Source organism: Saimiri boliviensis, chromosome 11, assembly GCF_048565385.1.
Source record: "Saimiri boliviensis isolate mSaiBol1 chromosome 11, mSaiBol1.pri, whole genome shotgun sequence".
In the NCBI taxonomy this organism is placed as follows: Eukaryota; Metazoa; Chordata; class Mammalia; order Primates; family Cebidae; genus Saimiri; species Saimiri boliviensis.
The window spans coordinates 17,345,065-17,360,580 of record NC_133459.1 but is presented as its reverse complement, the minus strand read 5'-3'; the positions used below and the strand labels follow the sequence as shown (position 1 = coordinate 17,360,580).

Sequence of the window (15,516 nt, the reverse complement as noted above, 5' to 3'; positions counted from 1 at the left end):
GCCTCCCTGGGGCTCTCTCCACCTCCATGCCTTCTTGCTGTCCCTCTGCGGGGAAGCAGGGGAGGCCAGTGCAGCCTTCGTTTGCTCATGGCTTGTCTGCTTGGAGTGGAAGCTTCTGGTGAACCTTGGGCCGCCTGTCCTTTGCCTTTGCATGTGAGCAGGAGGGCTCTGGGCAGCATGGGGCCGTATGGCCTTTGTCAGGGGTTCTTCGTCTCTCTGGCTGGCTCTGAGATATCCCAGGCGACTCTGTGTCTTGGTCTGGCCTGCTCCTCTCTCCAAACCGTGGGGCTGCTTCTGTGGTGAAAAGGGCGAGCTGAGCCGGCGCACCCACCAGGCCGCCCAGGGAAGGGCAGAGTCCAGGCCATCCGTGTCCCCCCTGCATGTCTCCCACCTCACGCTTCCTGCTAATGCCGCCTGCTTCTTAGAGGACCTGCACACCTTTCCTGGCACTGGCCGGCCCCAGCCACACTCATCATCCCGTGGGATGCCGGCTCCCTTCCCAGTTCACCCCTACCCTCCATCCTAGGCGAGACCCCCTCAATTACCTTGATTGCCTTCTTTCCGGTTCAGGTGGTCCCCAAAAAGAAAGAGCGTAAGGTGGCTTCTGATGACGACATCTCCGAGCAGGACGGGGAGGTGAACCGGTTCTCAGATGACGAGGTCGGCTCCATGAACATCACCGATGAGATGAAGCGCATGTTTAACCAGCTGTGAGTATCCCCGCGCCCCGCTTGCGCAGTCGGTGAACAGGAGGCTTGGGCTGAGAGTAGCTCGTGCACTGGATGAGTTTAGATTCATTTCCTTTTATTTATTTATTTTTTGTCTCACTTTATCTCTCAGGCCGGAGGCTGGAGTGCAGCGTCACGGTCACAGGTCACTGCAGCCTCAACCTCTTGGGTTTAGGGATCCTTTCATCTCAGCCTCCCAAGTAATTGGGACCACAGGCACATGCCACCATGCTCAGCTAATTTTTAAATTGTTTTGTAGAGACAGGGTCTCACTGTGTTGCCCAGGTTGGTCTCGAATTCCTGAGCTCAAGAGATGCTCCTGCCTTGGCCTCCCAAAGTGCTGGGATTGTAGGCATGAACCACTTCACCCAGCCAAGATTCATTTTCAACATTTGTGATTTGGGACGTTTCATATGTTCAGCCTCTCTAGGAAGCTTGAGGAGGGCAGGCATCGCTGAGCCTGGGGCACCGTTGACAGTGCTGGGTGGTGGCTGCTGAATCTGGGCAGCCACATATTCCTCCACTCACCGCCATCCTTTATGTTCTCTACCATTCTCCTGCCTTTCCTTTGAAAGCTTCCTCCGAAAAAGCTGCGGGAGGAGGGGTGTTCTTGCTTATGAGATACAGGGGCTGGGCTCTCCCCTCCCTGGTCACTTGTAGACATGTCTGTGTCGGAGGATGTCATGAGCTCAGAAGGGACAGTGGCAGTGGTGGTCTTATCTGTAGGCTATTCTTTTTTTTTTTTTTTTTTTTTTTTTTGAGACAGAGTCTCACTCTGTCACCCAGACTGGAGTACAGTGTCGCGATCTGGGCTCACTGCAGCCTCTGCCTCCTGGGTTCAAGCTATTCTGCCTCAGCCTCCTGAGTAGCTGGGATCACAGGTATGCACCATGATTTCTGGCTAATTTTTGTATTTTTAGTAGGGACGGGGTTTCACCATGTTGGCCAGGCTGGTCTCGAACTCCTGACCTCAAGGGATCTGCCCATCTTAGCCTCCCAAAGTGCTGGGATTACAGGCGTGAGCCACCATACCTAGCCTGTGGGCCATTCTTGAGCAGAGTTTAGACAGACCCACCTGCCCTAGTTTGCCCTTGGTGGGCTGGCTGAGTTGACTATACGGGTTGCAGAAATGGCTCCTGATGTTCACTTGGAGGGTGCTTCACAAATACCATTTCACTGACTCCAGACGCCCAACCCAGGAGATGGCTGATCACTCGCCTTTTGTAGATGAGGAAACAGACTGAGATGAGAAGGGACTTAGCCAACACTGCTCAGCTAGTATGTGGCCAAGCTGGGATTCAGAGCCAGGCCCGCCTCCCACTCTATTGCGCTCTCAGAAGGAAATGTGGCTTGGGGTGCTGGCAGGGTCTGAGCTGGGTACGGTCAGTGGTGGGCGAGCCTGCTGGTGCCAGCTCTTAGAAGCTGCTATGCCCACTCCAGCCTCAGTGATGTTATATTAGTAGCTTAAAATTTGCCATTGCAGGAAATTGGCAAATGCTACCAATCAGAGCTCTGGGAGGCTCTGCCACCTCCCAGAACCACCCCTACCCAAGAGAGGGCTGCTCCTTCTAGCAGACACCTCTGACATCACATGTTTCAAAAGACAGGGGCATGGGCTCTCCTAACCTTCCTGCAGAGCTCTTCCTGCAGAGGCTGACTCAATTCCATAGTCCAGAGCTCACTCCTGATGTTCATATGAGGGAATGGGCTCAGAGAGGGGCACAGGCATGGAGTTGGGACAGGGTCAGGTCCCCAACTCTTGGTCCAGGGCTTTGTCCCCTACACCATGCTTGGAAGAGAATTCTCTCTTCTGTCCCTATTCCAGGCTGACTTTTAAGGTATACAGGAGCCAGGAGCAGGGTTGAAACTGGGTGGGGACAGGAACTCTTTTGCCTGATACCTCCTGGACCCAGCATTCCCCTGAAACAGGACTGAGATGAGAGCTGTATTTTGGGGGTTTGCTATTTGAGGGTGATAAGGAGACTCCTAGATTCTTGATTCATCTTTTGACATCCCCTCATCTCATATCCTCATCTTTTGCTGCCTGTCAGGAGAGGCTTTTTTTTTTTTTTTTTTTTTTTTTTTTGGGACAGAGCCTTGCTTTGTCACCCAGGCTAGAGTGCGGTGGTGTGTCAGCTCACTGCAGCTTCTGCCTCCCAGGTTCAAGTGATTCTCCTGCCTCAGCCTCCCAAGTAGCTGAGACTACAGGCATGTACCACCACACCTGCCTAAATTTCTTTTGGATTTTTTCAGTAGAAATGGGTTTTTACCATGTTGCCCAGGCTGTTCTCAGACTCCTGGCCTCAAGTGATCCACCTACTGTGGCCTCCCAAAGTGCTGGAATTACAGGCCCGAGCCACTGCGCCTGGCCAAGAGGGGCTTTTGAAAAGAACCAGTGGTTGGGTCTAGGTTTTCTGAACATTGCCTTGGGCATTTCTGAGTCTAAGACAGGATTGTATGTCCTGGAGACCCCAGGCTGGGTCCATGTGGTTGAATTAAAGGACTTATCTGAAGAAATGGTTGTCCCTGCTTTTATAAAGTCCCCAGGGCATTGTCAAGCCTTCCAGGAATGTGGTGAGCTACAAAGGAAGACAGACCGGAGTGGAAGCCAGGGGGCCAGGGGCAAAGGCTCCAGTGTGTAGAAAGAGGATTCAGATCCGAGTTTGGCGAGACCAGCTGCAGGAGCGGGTGCCTCGATGTTGACAGGGTTGAATGGGGTTCAGTTTGGAATTAGGTTTAGCTGGTTGTAACGTCACCTGAGTTAAAACAAACAACGAAAGCTCTGATCACTTTGATCACCCCCAAGCCCCATTCTGCAGTTCTGTGTGGGCCACCCTGACCCCACCCCAGGCGGGCCCTGGGCCTTTCCCACAGACAGACATCTCCCCCAGCGGTGGGCAGGACCCTAGCTAGGCTGCCCTGGCCGGATCTGATGAAGTGTTTGAATAATGCAGCTGTGTTAGGGTTGTGTTTTGTTTTGATCCAAGTCAGTTGCTTGGGCTTCAGACCTAGAAGAGGGGAACGTGTGGCTCTCCCCCACCAGGGCCAAGGCTCCTCCTCCTCAGCCCCACTCTCCAGATTTGCGAAGGGGGGGGTGCTTCTTCCAAGTCCTTTCTCTTGCCAGTCTTCCTGTCCTTCCTGGCTTCCTGTTCTTCGGCTGGGGCCTCCTTCAGAACCCAGACGCTGGGAAGGAAGTGAAGTCAGGAGTCGAGTGTGTGGGTGATGCAGTGATGGCTGGACCCCGGCTGCTCCCGGCCACGCGGCCCTCTCCAGCACCCGCATCCCAGCTCTGGTCCCTGGACTCGCAGAGCCGCCTACGGGCTCCTGTGGGAATGGCTTTTGCAGGGGAGCCGGCCTGGTCCTGACTCCAGGGGGCGTTTGAGGCAGCTTTTTTTTTTTTTTTTTTGAGACAGTCTAGCTCTGTCCCCAGGCTGGAGTGCAGTGGCATGATCCCGGCTCACTGCATCTTCTGCCTCCCAGGTTCAAGCGATTCTGCTGCCCCAGCCTCCTGAGTAGCTGGGACTACAGGTGCCTGCCACCATGCCCAACTATTTTTTGTATTTTTAGTAGAGATGGGGTTTCACCATGTTGGCCAGAATTGTCTCAATCTCCTGACCTTTTGATCCGCCCTCCTTGGCCTCCCAAAGTGCTGGGATTACAGGTGTGAGCCACCGGACCTGGCCTTGAGGCAGCTTTTTACCAGACATTCTTCTTGGGATCTGCTCGGTCCCCAACCCAGTCCGTTGGGAACACTGATTACCCTGGAGGATCCAGGAAGGAGTTCAGGGAGTGTGGGCAATGGGGGGATCCCTGGGATGGCAGCCTGGAGACAGGGTCCATATCGTCCTGTGCTGTCGATGCACTGGCTCAAGTGATTTCACCCCTACAGACGCAGTCTTCCCCTTGGAAAGAGGCGTGTGTGCGATGGGCTGATCCGTGGCTCTCCTCCAGGAGGCGCCAGTGCATCTTGGGAGGCCCCTTAGTCCCAGGGAAACCCACAGGGTTGGGCAGCCTCCTTCCCGTTCTAGCCAACAGGGAGGGCTTGACATCCCCCAGGCTTTGAATTCAAATCTCATTTCCAGCATTTATTGGTCTAGAAGGCATTTTATCCCTCTGAGCCTCCATTTCCTCACCTGTAAGTGGGAATGATAGTTACGCTTGCCTCTCGGGATTGTTTTGAGGGTGGGATTGTTGTGAGGGTGGAATTGTTGTGAGGGTAGAATTGGTTTGAGGGTGTTGCATTTTGCTGTATGCTGAGTGGCTGGTCCAGTGCTCAGCACCTAATGGGTGCTTGGGGAGTGTCTCGATGGGAGAAAGAAGCTGTAGGAAACAGAGAGGTCTGGTATTCTAGCCCGTTTCTGCTACTTGCTAGCTATGTGGCGTTAGACAGTTGGGTTATCTTTTCAGATCCACAATTTCTTTATCTGTAAAACGGGAATAATGCCAACCTTTCCAAATTGCAGAGATGATACTATATTGAGCATCTCACTCAAACTAGGGGCTCAAAAAATAGCTGTTAAATGAGTGAGGAAAATTGCAAGATTGGACTTGGAGGAAAATATCTTTAGTCCCAATTAAAGCCTGACATTTAAAAGAAATACACATTTTTAATTGTAGAAACAATACAAAAATACATTCTGTATTTTAAAAGAGTTAAACTCCTTTTGTATAAGGTGAATGTCCCCTTTGGCTACCACTCTGTCTTCTCTGAGGACAGCCTTGAAGATGTGTGCCCACTGGGCAGCTGCCCCTTTCTGTCCCCTGTATGTGTCCCTGGAGCCTGGCTTCTGTTCATTCATGCTCTCTGGTGTCATCCCCATAGGCGGGAGACCTTTGACTTTGACGACGACTGTGACAGCCTGACGTGGGAAGAGAACGAAGACACGCTGCTGCTCTGGGAGGATTTCACCAACTGCAATCCGACCATTGACCTGCAGGGCGAGGTGAGCCCAGGGTCTGGCTTCTCAAAGGCCGGGGACCGGGGGCCTGGCGGCACCTCCTTTCAGTGATCCCTCAGCCCTGTTATTTTCCCACAGCCCCCCCCCCCCAACCCAGTTAAACTGTCCCCTTTGGGCTGGGCACAGTGGCTCATGCCTGGTATCCCAGCACTTTGGGAGGCTGAGGCGGGCTGATCACCTGAGCGTAGGAGTTTGAGACCAGCCTGACCAATGTGGCGAAAACCCATCTCTACTAAAAATACAAAAATTAGCCAGGCCTGGTGGCATGTGCCTGTAAACCCAGCTACTTGGGAGGCTGAGGCAGGAGAATTACTTGAACTCAGGAGGCAGAGGTTGCAGTGAGCTGAGACCATACCTTTGCACTCCAGCCTGGTTGACAGAGAAAGACTCTATCTCAAAAATAAATAAATAAATAAAATGAACTCTCCCGTTTGTTCTGTTTCCCCAGCAAGAGGAAAACTTGGGCAACTTGATCCACGAGACTGAATCCTTCTTCAAGACGAGAGACAAGGAGTACCAGGAAACGATAGGACAGATTGAGGTGAGGGCTTGGGACGTGGAGCCCACTCGTGAGGCTCTCCTGAGGTCCACACGGTTCAGATCCTGGCGATCAAATGGCCATGTGTCATGGGCAGGGACTGGTAGAGGGGGGCAGGCACAGGATCGGGAGTCAGGAGACCTCAGGGACGAGTCACATTCTTCTTAGGGCTTCAGTTTCCTAACCTGTCAAATAGGGGTGATGATCCTTGCTTGCCTCAGGGAATTAAAAAAAAATTATATAGCTGAGATGATGACCCCATGATAACCACAGAGCTGATACTGGAGTGATATAGAGTGATGCTAGGTACTGAGGACGCCCGGTCTCCTCACCTCTACCCTATGCAGTAGGCACCAGGCACCCCTTTTCCAGAGGAGATGAGGTTGGAAGAGACCAGGTGACTTGCCCAAGGCCTTGCAGCCAGGAAGCAGCAGTGAAGTGTAATTCTGTCTGGCTTCAGAGGCTGTGCACGTGATCACTTCCATAAATGGCAGTCATCGCTATTGTGCAAGAGAAAGGCAAGCCCAGCTCCTTTCCTAGAGGAAGTGTCACTTCATAGAGTACAAGGGTCAGAAACATGAAAAAGACTTCAGGATTTTTGTGATCAGGTCTGGATAAAGGAGCCCAGCGATGCTGAGTTCTCACAACTGGGTGGGATGTATCAGAGCCAGGCTGCTGCTGGGGTTGCTAAGCAACCATTCCCCTTTGGCCAGAAGGAGTTCCAGAGGACGGGGACCCATGGGCAGAGAGTAGAGGGTGAGGGAGGTTGATGTCCAGAAGGCAGGGTCCTGACGGCATGGCACCATGCCTGAGGAATCCAGGAGGGGAGGTTGCTAAGGCTTCTGCCACGCGGATGACTTGCCCTCACCCTCATTCCTCGTCGGTTCCTCTCAGCTGGAGCTGGCCACAGCCAAGAGTGACATGAACCGACACCTGCACGAGTATATGGAGATGTGCAGCATGAAGCGAGGCCTGGACGTGCAGATGGAGACCTGCCGCCGGCTCATCAAAGGCTCCGCAGACAGGTAACTGCCCATCCTCCCAGGGCATTCAGCTGTGGCCTCCTTGGAGGGAAACTCCTGAGGCTGCAACTTACAGCTTTGGCCATGTTTCATGCTCCCCACCCATCTCTCTCCCCATCCGTCCATCCATCCATCCATCCTTCCAGTGACTACTGGCACACCCATGTGCTAGATGCCTTACATATCTAATCTCATGCAAGTCCCACCACCACCCTGCCCCTGTTGATTCAATAGATACATGTCAAAGGCCTGCGCTGTGCAAGACGGTGGGGCCCTCAAAAAGCTTCAGCCTGATTTTCTGCTGAACTGGGGAGCAGAGGAGGTGGGAAGGGCATGCTCCCATTTGGAGTGTCTGTAGGAAGTGATTTCCCTTCCTTTCTCGTCTGTATTAGTCTGTTCTCATGGTGCTATGAAGAACTACCTGAGGCTGGGTGGTGGCTCACACTTGTAATCCCAGCACTTTGGGAAGCTGAGGTGGGAGAATCACTTGAGCCCGGGAGTTCGAGACTAGCCTGGGCAACATAGCAACACAGCAAGACCCCATCTCAAGAAAAAAAAAAAAAAGGAAAAACTGCTTAAGACTGGGTCATTTATAAAGGAAAGCAGTTTAATGGACTCACACTTCCACATGGCTGGGGAGGCCTCAGGAAACTTACAGTCATGGCAGAAGGCAGCTCTTCACAGGGTGGCAGGGGAGGGAATGACTGCCTGGCAAAGGGGGAATCCCCTTATAAAACCATCATATCTCATGAGAACTAACTCACTGTACGAGAACAGGATGGGGGAAACCGTGCCCTCCATGATTCAGTTATCTCTGCCTGGTCCCTCTCATGACACATGGGGATTATGGGAACTACAATTCAAGATGAGATTTGAGTGAGGACACAGCCAAACTCTTATCACCTTCTTCTAGCCCAGGGCCTGTCCCCAGGAGACACATGTGTCAGGCATGGTACACAAAGACAGAACCCTTGTCTTCAAGGACACACAGCCTTGTTGGGGGACAGCCAGGCTGAGAATGAGCTAATACGTAGAGAATGCTTATCAAACAGCACAAATACATTGTCACCGTTTTCCTCATTTTGCTGCATTACTGTCCAAGAGGGAGGGACAGCTCTGTCGGGGCAGATCTGTGTGCAGGGCTGTGGCCTTGCTGGTCAGACCTTTAACTCCTTGAACCCCCCGAACCCACCGTTGTTATGTCCATTATTCAGATAGAAGAGCAGACACTTAGGCAGGTTAAGCAGCTTGCCCAGGCTCTCCCACCCCCAGCTCATCTGAGATAGAGTTAGAACTCCGGTCCAGTGATGTTACCAGTATCCTGTGTGGCCTCCTTTTGAGCTCTGAGTCATCCACGGTTTACTGAGCACCTTCCATGTGCCCAGACCCGGGTGAGGTGCTTGGAGGGTAATAGCCAAGCTTGATCCACGGTCCAGCTCCCAAAGGGCTTTCTTTCTAGAGAAGCCAACACACCTAGACCAAGTAGGGCCAGTACAGGGGGTTACCTCATGAGCTCACAGGACCCTAAGGATGGCTGAGTGGGGGTAGGAGCTCAGGGCGAGGCTTCTCTGGAGAGGCGGTGGCTCGGCCTTCCCAGTCCTTGGCCCCGCTCTCTCAGTTTCCCCATCCTCTTGTGCTCCTCAGGAATTCACCGTCCCCCAGCTCCGTGGCCAGCAGCGACTCAGGAAGTACAGATGAGATCCAGGATGAGTTCGAGCGGGAGGCGGACGTGGAGCCCATGGTCAGCTGATGACTGAGGCCCTGCGTGCCTGCTGGCCTTGGTGATGGGGCCCTGTCCCCTCTCCTCATGGGTCCAGGAAGGCCCCTCGGAGTGGGGTTCGAAGCCGCACCACACAGACGTTCTCTGCCCTCCCTTCTCTGGAGGCCCCGAGGGACTGCTGCTTCCTTCCCTTCTTCCACACCACCAACGGGTGCCCCGTCCCCATTCCCTACCCACCCAAGGAATGGTGCTGTCAATTTCTATTGTTCTCCACGTTACAAATGCAGACTTCTGTTCGGACTTTGCAGTGTTAACTGTGCCTTCTCCCTTAAGCTGAGCCACTTTGAGCTCCAAAGAATTATTCCTAGCAGGTGTTTTTATACAGAATTCTAAGGTGAGGGCGGGGCCAGCCGGGTGTCGTGTAATGTGGTTTCTGCCATCCGTCCCACCTGCTCCTCTGATTGGCCATGGGCTGCGCCCTCCCTTCCTCCTGAGCCAGCCCAGACCAGCCTGGGGACTTGGGGTGCTCTGCCGACCCCCAGAAAGGAGCCGCTTGCCTATGTAAACTTTCTGGGCCTGGGTAGGGACCACCCCAATTTTCTCACTCTCTGAAGGAGAGACAAGTGGAAAGAAGGGAAGGAAGACAAATGTTTCATTTTTTGCGGGGGACGGAGTGGCAAAGTTGAAGGGACAAGGCACTGTGAGGGGAAGGCGTGGCCTCACTGTGTTTAAACTACTATGCAAAAAACAAAAAACAACAAAAGCAGCTTGCCTTATATCCTTGTGGAAGGCAGGAGCTCTCCTGGAGCTGGAGGGAGGCCGGGCTGAGGGTGATCTGTGTCGCAGCACGGACTGGGCAGCGTGGGTTTGGCCGAGGTCAGTCACGAGCCCAGGGTTCCCGCACGGCACTGGCCTGACCGCTTGCTCTCTGCGGCCTCTGTGGGTTCAGGGCAGGGGCGGAGGGGATCTTTTACTGCCCCGATAACTTGATGTTCTTCCCTCTCTCGCCAGTGAACAATAGAGGGTTAGAGATCTGTAATTTCTCTGTGAGAAAGTCTGAAGGGGCCGGGTCTGGTCTCTGCTCCCTTCTACCCACCTTGGGTGAGGACTGTGTGGCAGTTGCCTGCTTTTGGCCGCTGGCAGGAGAGAGGCAGGGTGGGCTGCTGGCAGGGCAGGAGCTCTCCGCCCCTGGACACACACAAGCCTCTCTCAGCAGTTCCCTCCACTGGCCAGTCGGGGTGTTGATCTGAGCCAGCATCCCCCAAGACTTGAATGGCTTGAGTGGACCTGAGCTGAAGGGCACTGTGCTGTGACCCTCCCCTCTCCCCCGACGTCTCAGCTGGGAGCCAGCTGAGCAGCCTTTGCTTTATTATTATTATTTTTAAACTTCTTTTTGTACTCACTGCAGTGGGTCTGTTGCTGATTTTAACTTCTTGTCCTGGAAGCTCCCTCTAGTGGTCAAAGTAGCAAAATGTGCCCAAGGACTGGAACTGTCTCTCTGCCTTGTCTGGAGGCAGAGGAGGGGGCTCTGGGTGTGACTGGGATCGTGGTCCCCAGGGTTCCATGGCCTTTAAGGGTCTTCTCTCTTTTCTGTTTCCCCCACCTGTGTTACAGTCTTAAAAATTCTGTACATAATAGATATATGTAACGAGAGAGAGAGCGTGCGTGAGAATGTGTTGATGACTTCGTGTGATATAATTTATCACGATTTGGTGGCCTTCGTCATGCGTTTCTTCCCTTTGTTTTCTTTTGCTGGGAGCACGTCCTGCGGGCCCCCTGTGGCGGTCTGGCTGTCAGGCTTCCACAGTCAGCATCTTGTTAGCCAAACAGTTCCCTTTGGCAGGTCCTTGGAGGGGCAGTGGTTTTGGAAGAGAGACAGCCCTTCTCTCTCCTCCTCACTGACCCGTGTCCTAAAGGTTACAGGGTTCAGGCATACCTGGTTATTGTTGTTGTTGTTGAATTTTTATTTTAACCAAAGGTTATCAGAGCCAGTTGGGCTTGGACCTCAGCTGCTAAAAAGATTTTCCGTTTCCACGAGGGCAGGAAAATGTCCACCCTCGCAATTCTCCTCCGTCCAGGGCGTGATGTGGGAGTTCCATGGGCAGCGTGAAAGCCAGCCCTGGGTTGTTCCCCAAGGTGGTGGGAGGGTGACAGACATATCTTTAGAGTTAAGACTGCAAGGCAGCAGTGCTGGCGTTGGAGGGTAGCTCAGGCTGCTGTGGTGATTGGTGTCTGGTAATATTGGTTTTGCTTTCCTCCTTGTATACATAGGCCATTTGTCTCTGAGGACTAGGGTACTCTAGGGAGTTTGAACATTGCAGGAGCCAGAAAGAGATCCTGACCTGAGAGGCCCTTCCTGCTGGCTTTTAATATCGGCTCTCCTCTTGGGAGTGAGGACTGGGTAGAGAGGTGGGTAGAGAGGGAGAGCCAGGGTGTGATGGGCCTGCCTCCTGGGCTGGTTCCTGGGTCTGGCCTGCCTCTCCACCACATGCTTTTTTTTCAGTTAGTTGCCAGTGGGCCCTGCTTGTCCCCTCATCATGAGCCCACAGCTTGCCAAGAAAGACCCCAACGCTCGCTGGGGCAGCACCAGTCCTAGCGGGGACAAATCGGTCCATCCTTTGTAAAGCTGTAAATACTTAATTTTGACTTTGTATTTCTAAGCCCAGTGTCATATTGACACTGGTATTTTAGAATTGTTCTCAGATGGGCTCTCCTGCACTGCCCTCTGTCTCCTATTTTTTGGGGGTTTTATACAAACAGAGGATTGGGGAGGGACAGGAAGACTAGCATCCTTTTGGCTGCCTGGTTGGTTGTGAGATACACACACACACACACACACACACACACTCACTCCTCTGAGACTCTGAACAGAGAAAAAAATTATTGGCCAGCCAACACATTGTTCTTTCTTGTCTTGAGGTCCCTGAAGGATCAATCAATCCATCGTGGACTAACACTGTGGGTGGAGCTCAGATGACCTAGGGAGAAGGAAACCACTTCAGCTTGGAATGGGAGGATGGGGGTGGGGTAGGGGAGAATATAAGATGTAACTTCAGCTAAATGTAATCTATTTATAAAGCAAGAGACTCTCATCTATTTTTGTGAAAGGAAGGGTTTTTTAATCTAGGGTAGGCAGTTGTGATAGCCCAGCATTTTTCTGTGGACGAGACACGGTGCCTGTTGCTGCTGGATGGAATAGAACCCAGTCCCCTCTCCCTGCCTTCTTTCCTCACTTCTGGTCATCCACACCCATAAGCAGCTTCAGCAGAGGATAGGTCCCACTTCACCCCATTCTCCTCTCCTCTGACCCCTCAGCTCCTTGGAAGTTTTGGGGTGGGGATCTGAGAGGGAGGGTGGGCTGCAGGAAATTCAGAGGTGAGGTGAGTGGGGGAAGGGACAAGGGGGCGCTAGGGAGGGGACAAGCTCTGCTGTGGAGGATAGGCTCTGATTAATTAGTTACTCTGACTCTGGTCTGCCGAGATCCATCGGCGGCAGAGCGTGGGTGACAGTGGGAGCACACGACTTCCTTGGATCCTGGGCCTTTGCGGGTCCAGGTGGTCAGGCAGCCAGAGCAGGACTGGAAATAGCAAAAGATGCTCATAACCCAGCCCGGGCTGAGCCTGGGCTGCAAGCCTTGCTGTGTTCCCTGAAGGAGCCTGGGGGAGGGATCAGGGTGTTGAGAGTTTCCTAGGACCGGGTTCCTCCCCCTTGAGACACTAAGCTCTGGCTCTAGAACAGATTTCTCCTGGAGTGGGGCATCTGGAGGGGGCTGGGTGGGTGCAGGTAAAGCCAGAATCTCTCTGGAAGGGAATTTTTTTATGAATGGAAGATTTCCAGGCTTAGGGTGAGCTGTGTGTTAGTCCTGGGCAAATCCCTCACCAAGACCTCTCCCTCCCAAGCTCTCTAGGAAACAGGCAAAGCCCTCCCCTGCAAGACCCCTTGTGGACGTTTTTGCATCTACCTGATTTTTAGCCCCGTCCAGGGAGACTTTATACCCATGGTTCCATCCTGCCCCACCGCTGCTGTTGTCTGCCAGCTGGGTCTAGCGTCACAGGGAAGTGGGGGCATTTATACTCACCGAAAGACTACTGATCCTACCGGAAACCAACCTGTTTACTGTACTGTTGTAAATATCATGCCCTTTATATCCTGTATATTGGCTTCTTTTAAATAAAGTGAAATGTCTTAGAATTGATGGTGCTTTTTTTTGTTTTTGTTTTTAAGTAGAAGATGAATCTGGTGGTGGGGGAGGGGTGAGAGGGCTGAGGGCCACAGAAACACTCAAATAAACTCATTAGCTTCTTGGCCATAAACTAGGGGATTTTATATCACCTGTTAGATTTGTAGCTCACAGTAAAATCTTTGGAAGATGATAAAGCAGGACTCATGACACATTTTACTGAAGGGCAGGAGAGGAGCTGAGATGACAGGCTGAGTAACTGGCTTGGGCTGGTTTGGAACTGAAATCTTTTTTGTTATACTTGACCGAGCATAGAAAGTCAACACCAAGACAAAAGTATGCCAAATTGCAGGGTCTTTATTGCCAGTGGCCATGGAGGACTCGCGTCTCTCCAACCCGTGGCGTCGAAAGGAGGGTGCCAATACTTTTTTTTTTTTTTTTTGAGACGGAATTTCGCTCTTGTTACCCAGGCTGGAGTGCAATGGCGCGATCGCTCACCACAACCTCCGCCTCCTGGGTTCAGGCAGTTTTCCTGCCTCAGCCTCCCAAGTAGCTGGGATTACAGGCACGCGCCACCATGCCCCGCTAATTTTTTTGTATTTTTAGTAGAGACGGGGTTTCACCATGTTGGCCAGGATGGTCTCCATCTCTTGACCTCGTGATCCACCTGCCTCGGCCTCCCAAAGTGCTGGGATTACAGGCGTGAGCCACCGCGCCTGGCCGGGTGCCAATACTTTTTATACCCGAAAAGCCACCTTGGGAGTGGGAGTGAGGAGCGGGGATGGGGCTTCAGACATTCTGAGGGCTAGTGGATTCTGTAAATCACCTCCTGGGCAGAGACGAGGGCTCCGGACATTCCAAGGACCAGGGGACTTTTGTCATTCCGATTGTTACTTAAGTGGTTTACAGAAGTCAAGATAAACATTAGTTTACTTATTATCTGGGTAGGGTAGATCTTAGTTACTTATTACAAGTCGCAGGAGCCAAGATGGTGTGGGTTAGGACTGCTTGCCTGTCACATTAGGGTCACAGAGAGCAGTTACTGATAAGCAAAGGTAAGCAGCTTCACATGGTAGTTATTTTGCAGAGCAAACTAGCAGTTTTATTTACAGAAGCCAAGGCCAGCAGTTATTGTGAGAGAATGGGGCAGCCGTTACAACTTATTTCAAAAACAGCTTTGTCTTTTATAAAATGGCGTTGCTTAGGTTCTAACTTTAGGCCAGCTATGTCACATTTTAACCGCAAAGCCCCATTCTTCCAGGCTTTCCAATGTGCCCACAGGAGGCCACCTTTCGGGGCTTTGGATTTGACACTACCCAACTTTCCAGTTTTTCTTGTTAATAGGCATGTTCAGGGCAAAATTGCCCCAATGTGAACTGAGCCCACCTGTCCAGGGTCTTCTCCAAAGATGAAGACAGCCGCCACAACTCCAATTTGCTCTTCGCCATTCCTAATCCTTGGCGCTTACCTAGTTTCCTGTCCTACTCTTCATTTAAGTGTTTAAATTCTCCCAAAGTATCTTAAATGGTGTAATCCGGAGAAAAAGAAGTGGCCTAACATTGGGGGGCATTTTGAGTTGGGTATTAATACCTCTGTTTTACAGATGAGGAAACTGAGGTGCAGAAAGGATATGTAGCCTGCCTGGTGCCCTATGGAGGAACCAGCATCAGCATCGGAACTGACTCCTAGGCAGGTGTCCAGTTCATGCTGCTGGAAGAAATATAAACAGAATAGTGAGTAAGGAAACACATAACATTAGGTAAAATAGATTGGGTCCCTGAGACCTTGTCATCAGAGAACACTTCAGAATCCGAGTTTTAAATAGCATTCGAGTGTTTACCAAGCAAACAACTTTTTGCAAAGAAAGCTGAAATTTTTACATGGGGGTAAAAGGCTCAGGAACAACTGGTTTTACGGCCAAAGGCTTTAAACGAAAAGCTAAGCGTTGGCCAGCCTGGGTTTCATCTTGCATTGATCGTCATCATCTGCAAGGAAGCTGGGAAGCTGGTCGGCCCCGCGCCTGGCGGGTAGCTGGAGGGCGGCAGGGTCCTGGCAAAGAAGCCGGAAGGCGGGCTTCATTCCAGGGGCTGCAGCCTCCGGGAAGAGGCAGAGGGCTGGCCGCGGTGTGACCCTGCGGGGTCGAGGAGTCTGGTAGCAGACAGGTTTCCAGCCTCACATCCGCCACTGGTAGACGGAAAGAAGCCAGTCGGTCTCTCGCTGCACGCGGGGCGTCACCCCAGGAGGCCGGGCGCAGCGAGTCCTTCCGCCCGGCTTCAGCACTTGTCCCATTCCGATTATATAATTGGCTCCTTCAGCCCCGCTCTGCCCCACTTTGGGAGGCTGCAACAGGGCTGCCCCGCTGATTGGTTT

General features: G+C 52.3%; 1 protein-coding gene across 3 annotated transcripts in view; it reads left to right on the top strand.

Annotated features, from left to right (window-relative positions):
• IFFO2 (intermediate filament family orphan 2) overlaps positions 1 to 13,157 on the top strand; it is a 52,768-nt gene extending 39,611 nt beyond the window's left edge. For all 3 annotated transcript variants that reach the window (XM_039474270.2, XM_039474269.2, XM_039474268.2), the window contains 5 exons: positions 571 to 710; positions 5,551 to 5,671; positions 6,135 to 6,227; positions 7,119 to 7,249; positions 8,891 to 13,157. In XM_039474270.2, coding sequence (XP_039330204.1) covers positions 571 to 710; positions 5,551 to 5,671; positions 6,135 to 6,227; positions 7,119 to 7,249; positions 8,891 to 8,996 — 591 coding nt within the window. In that variant the 3' untranslated portion in view covers positions 8,997 to 13,157. The remainder of the gene's footprint in view (positions 1 to 570; positions 711 to 5,550; positions 5,672 to 6,134; positions 6,228 to 7,118; positions 7,250 to 8,890) is intronic.
• The last annotated feature ends 2,359 nt before the right edge of the window (positions 13,158 to 15,516 follow it).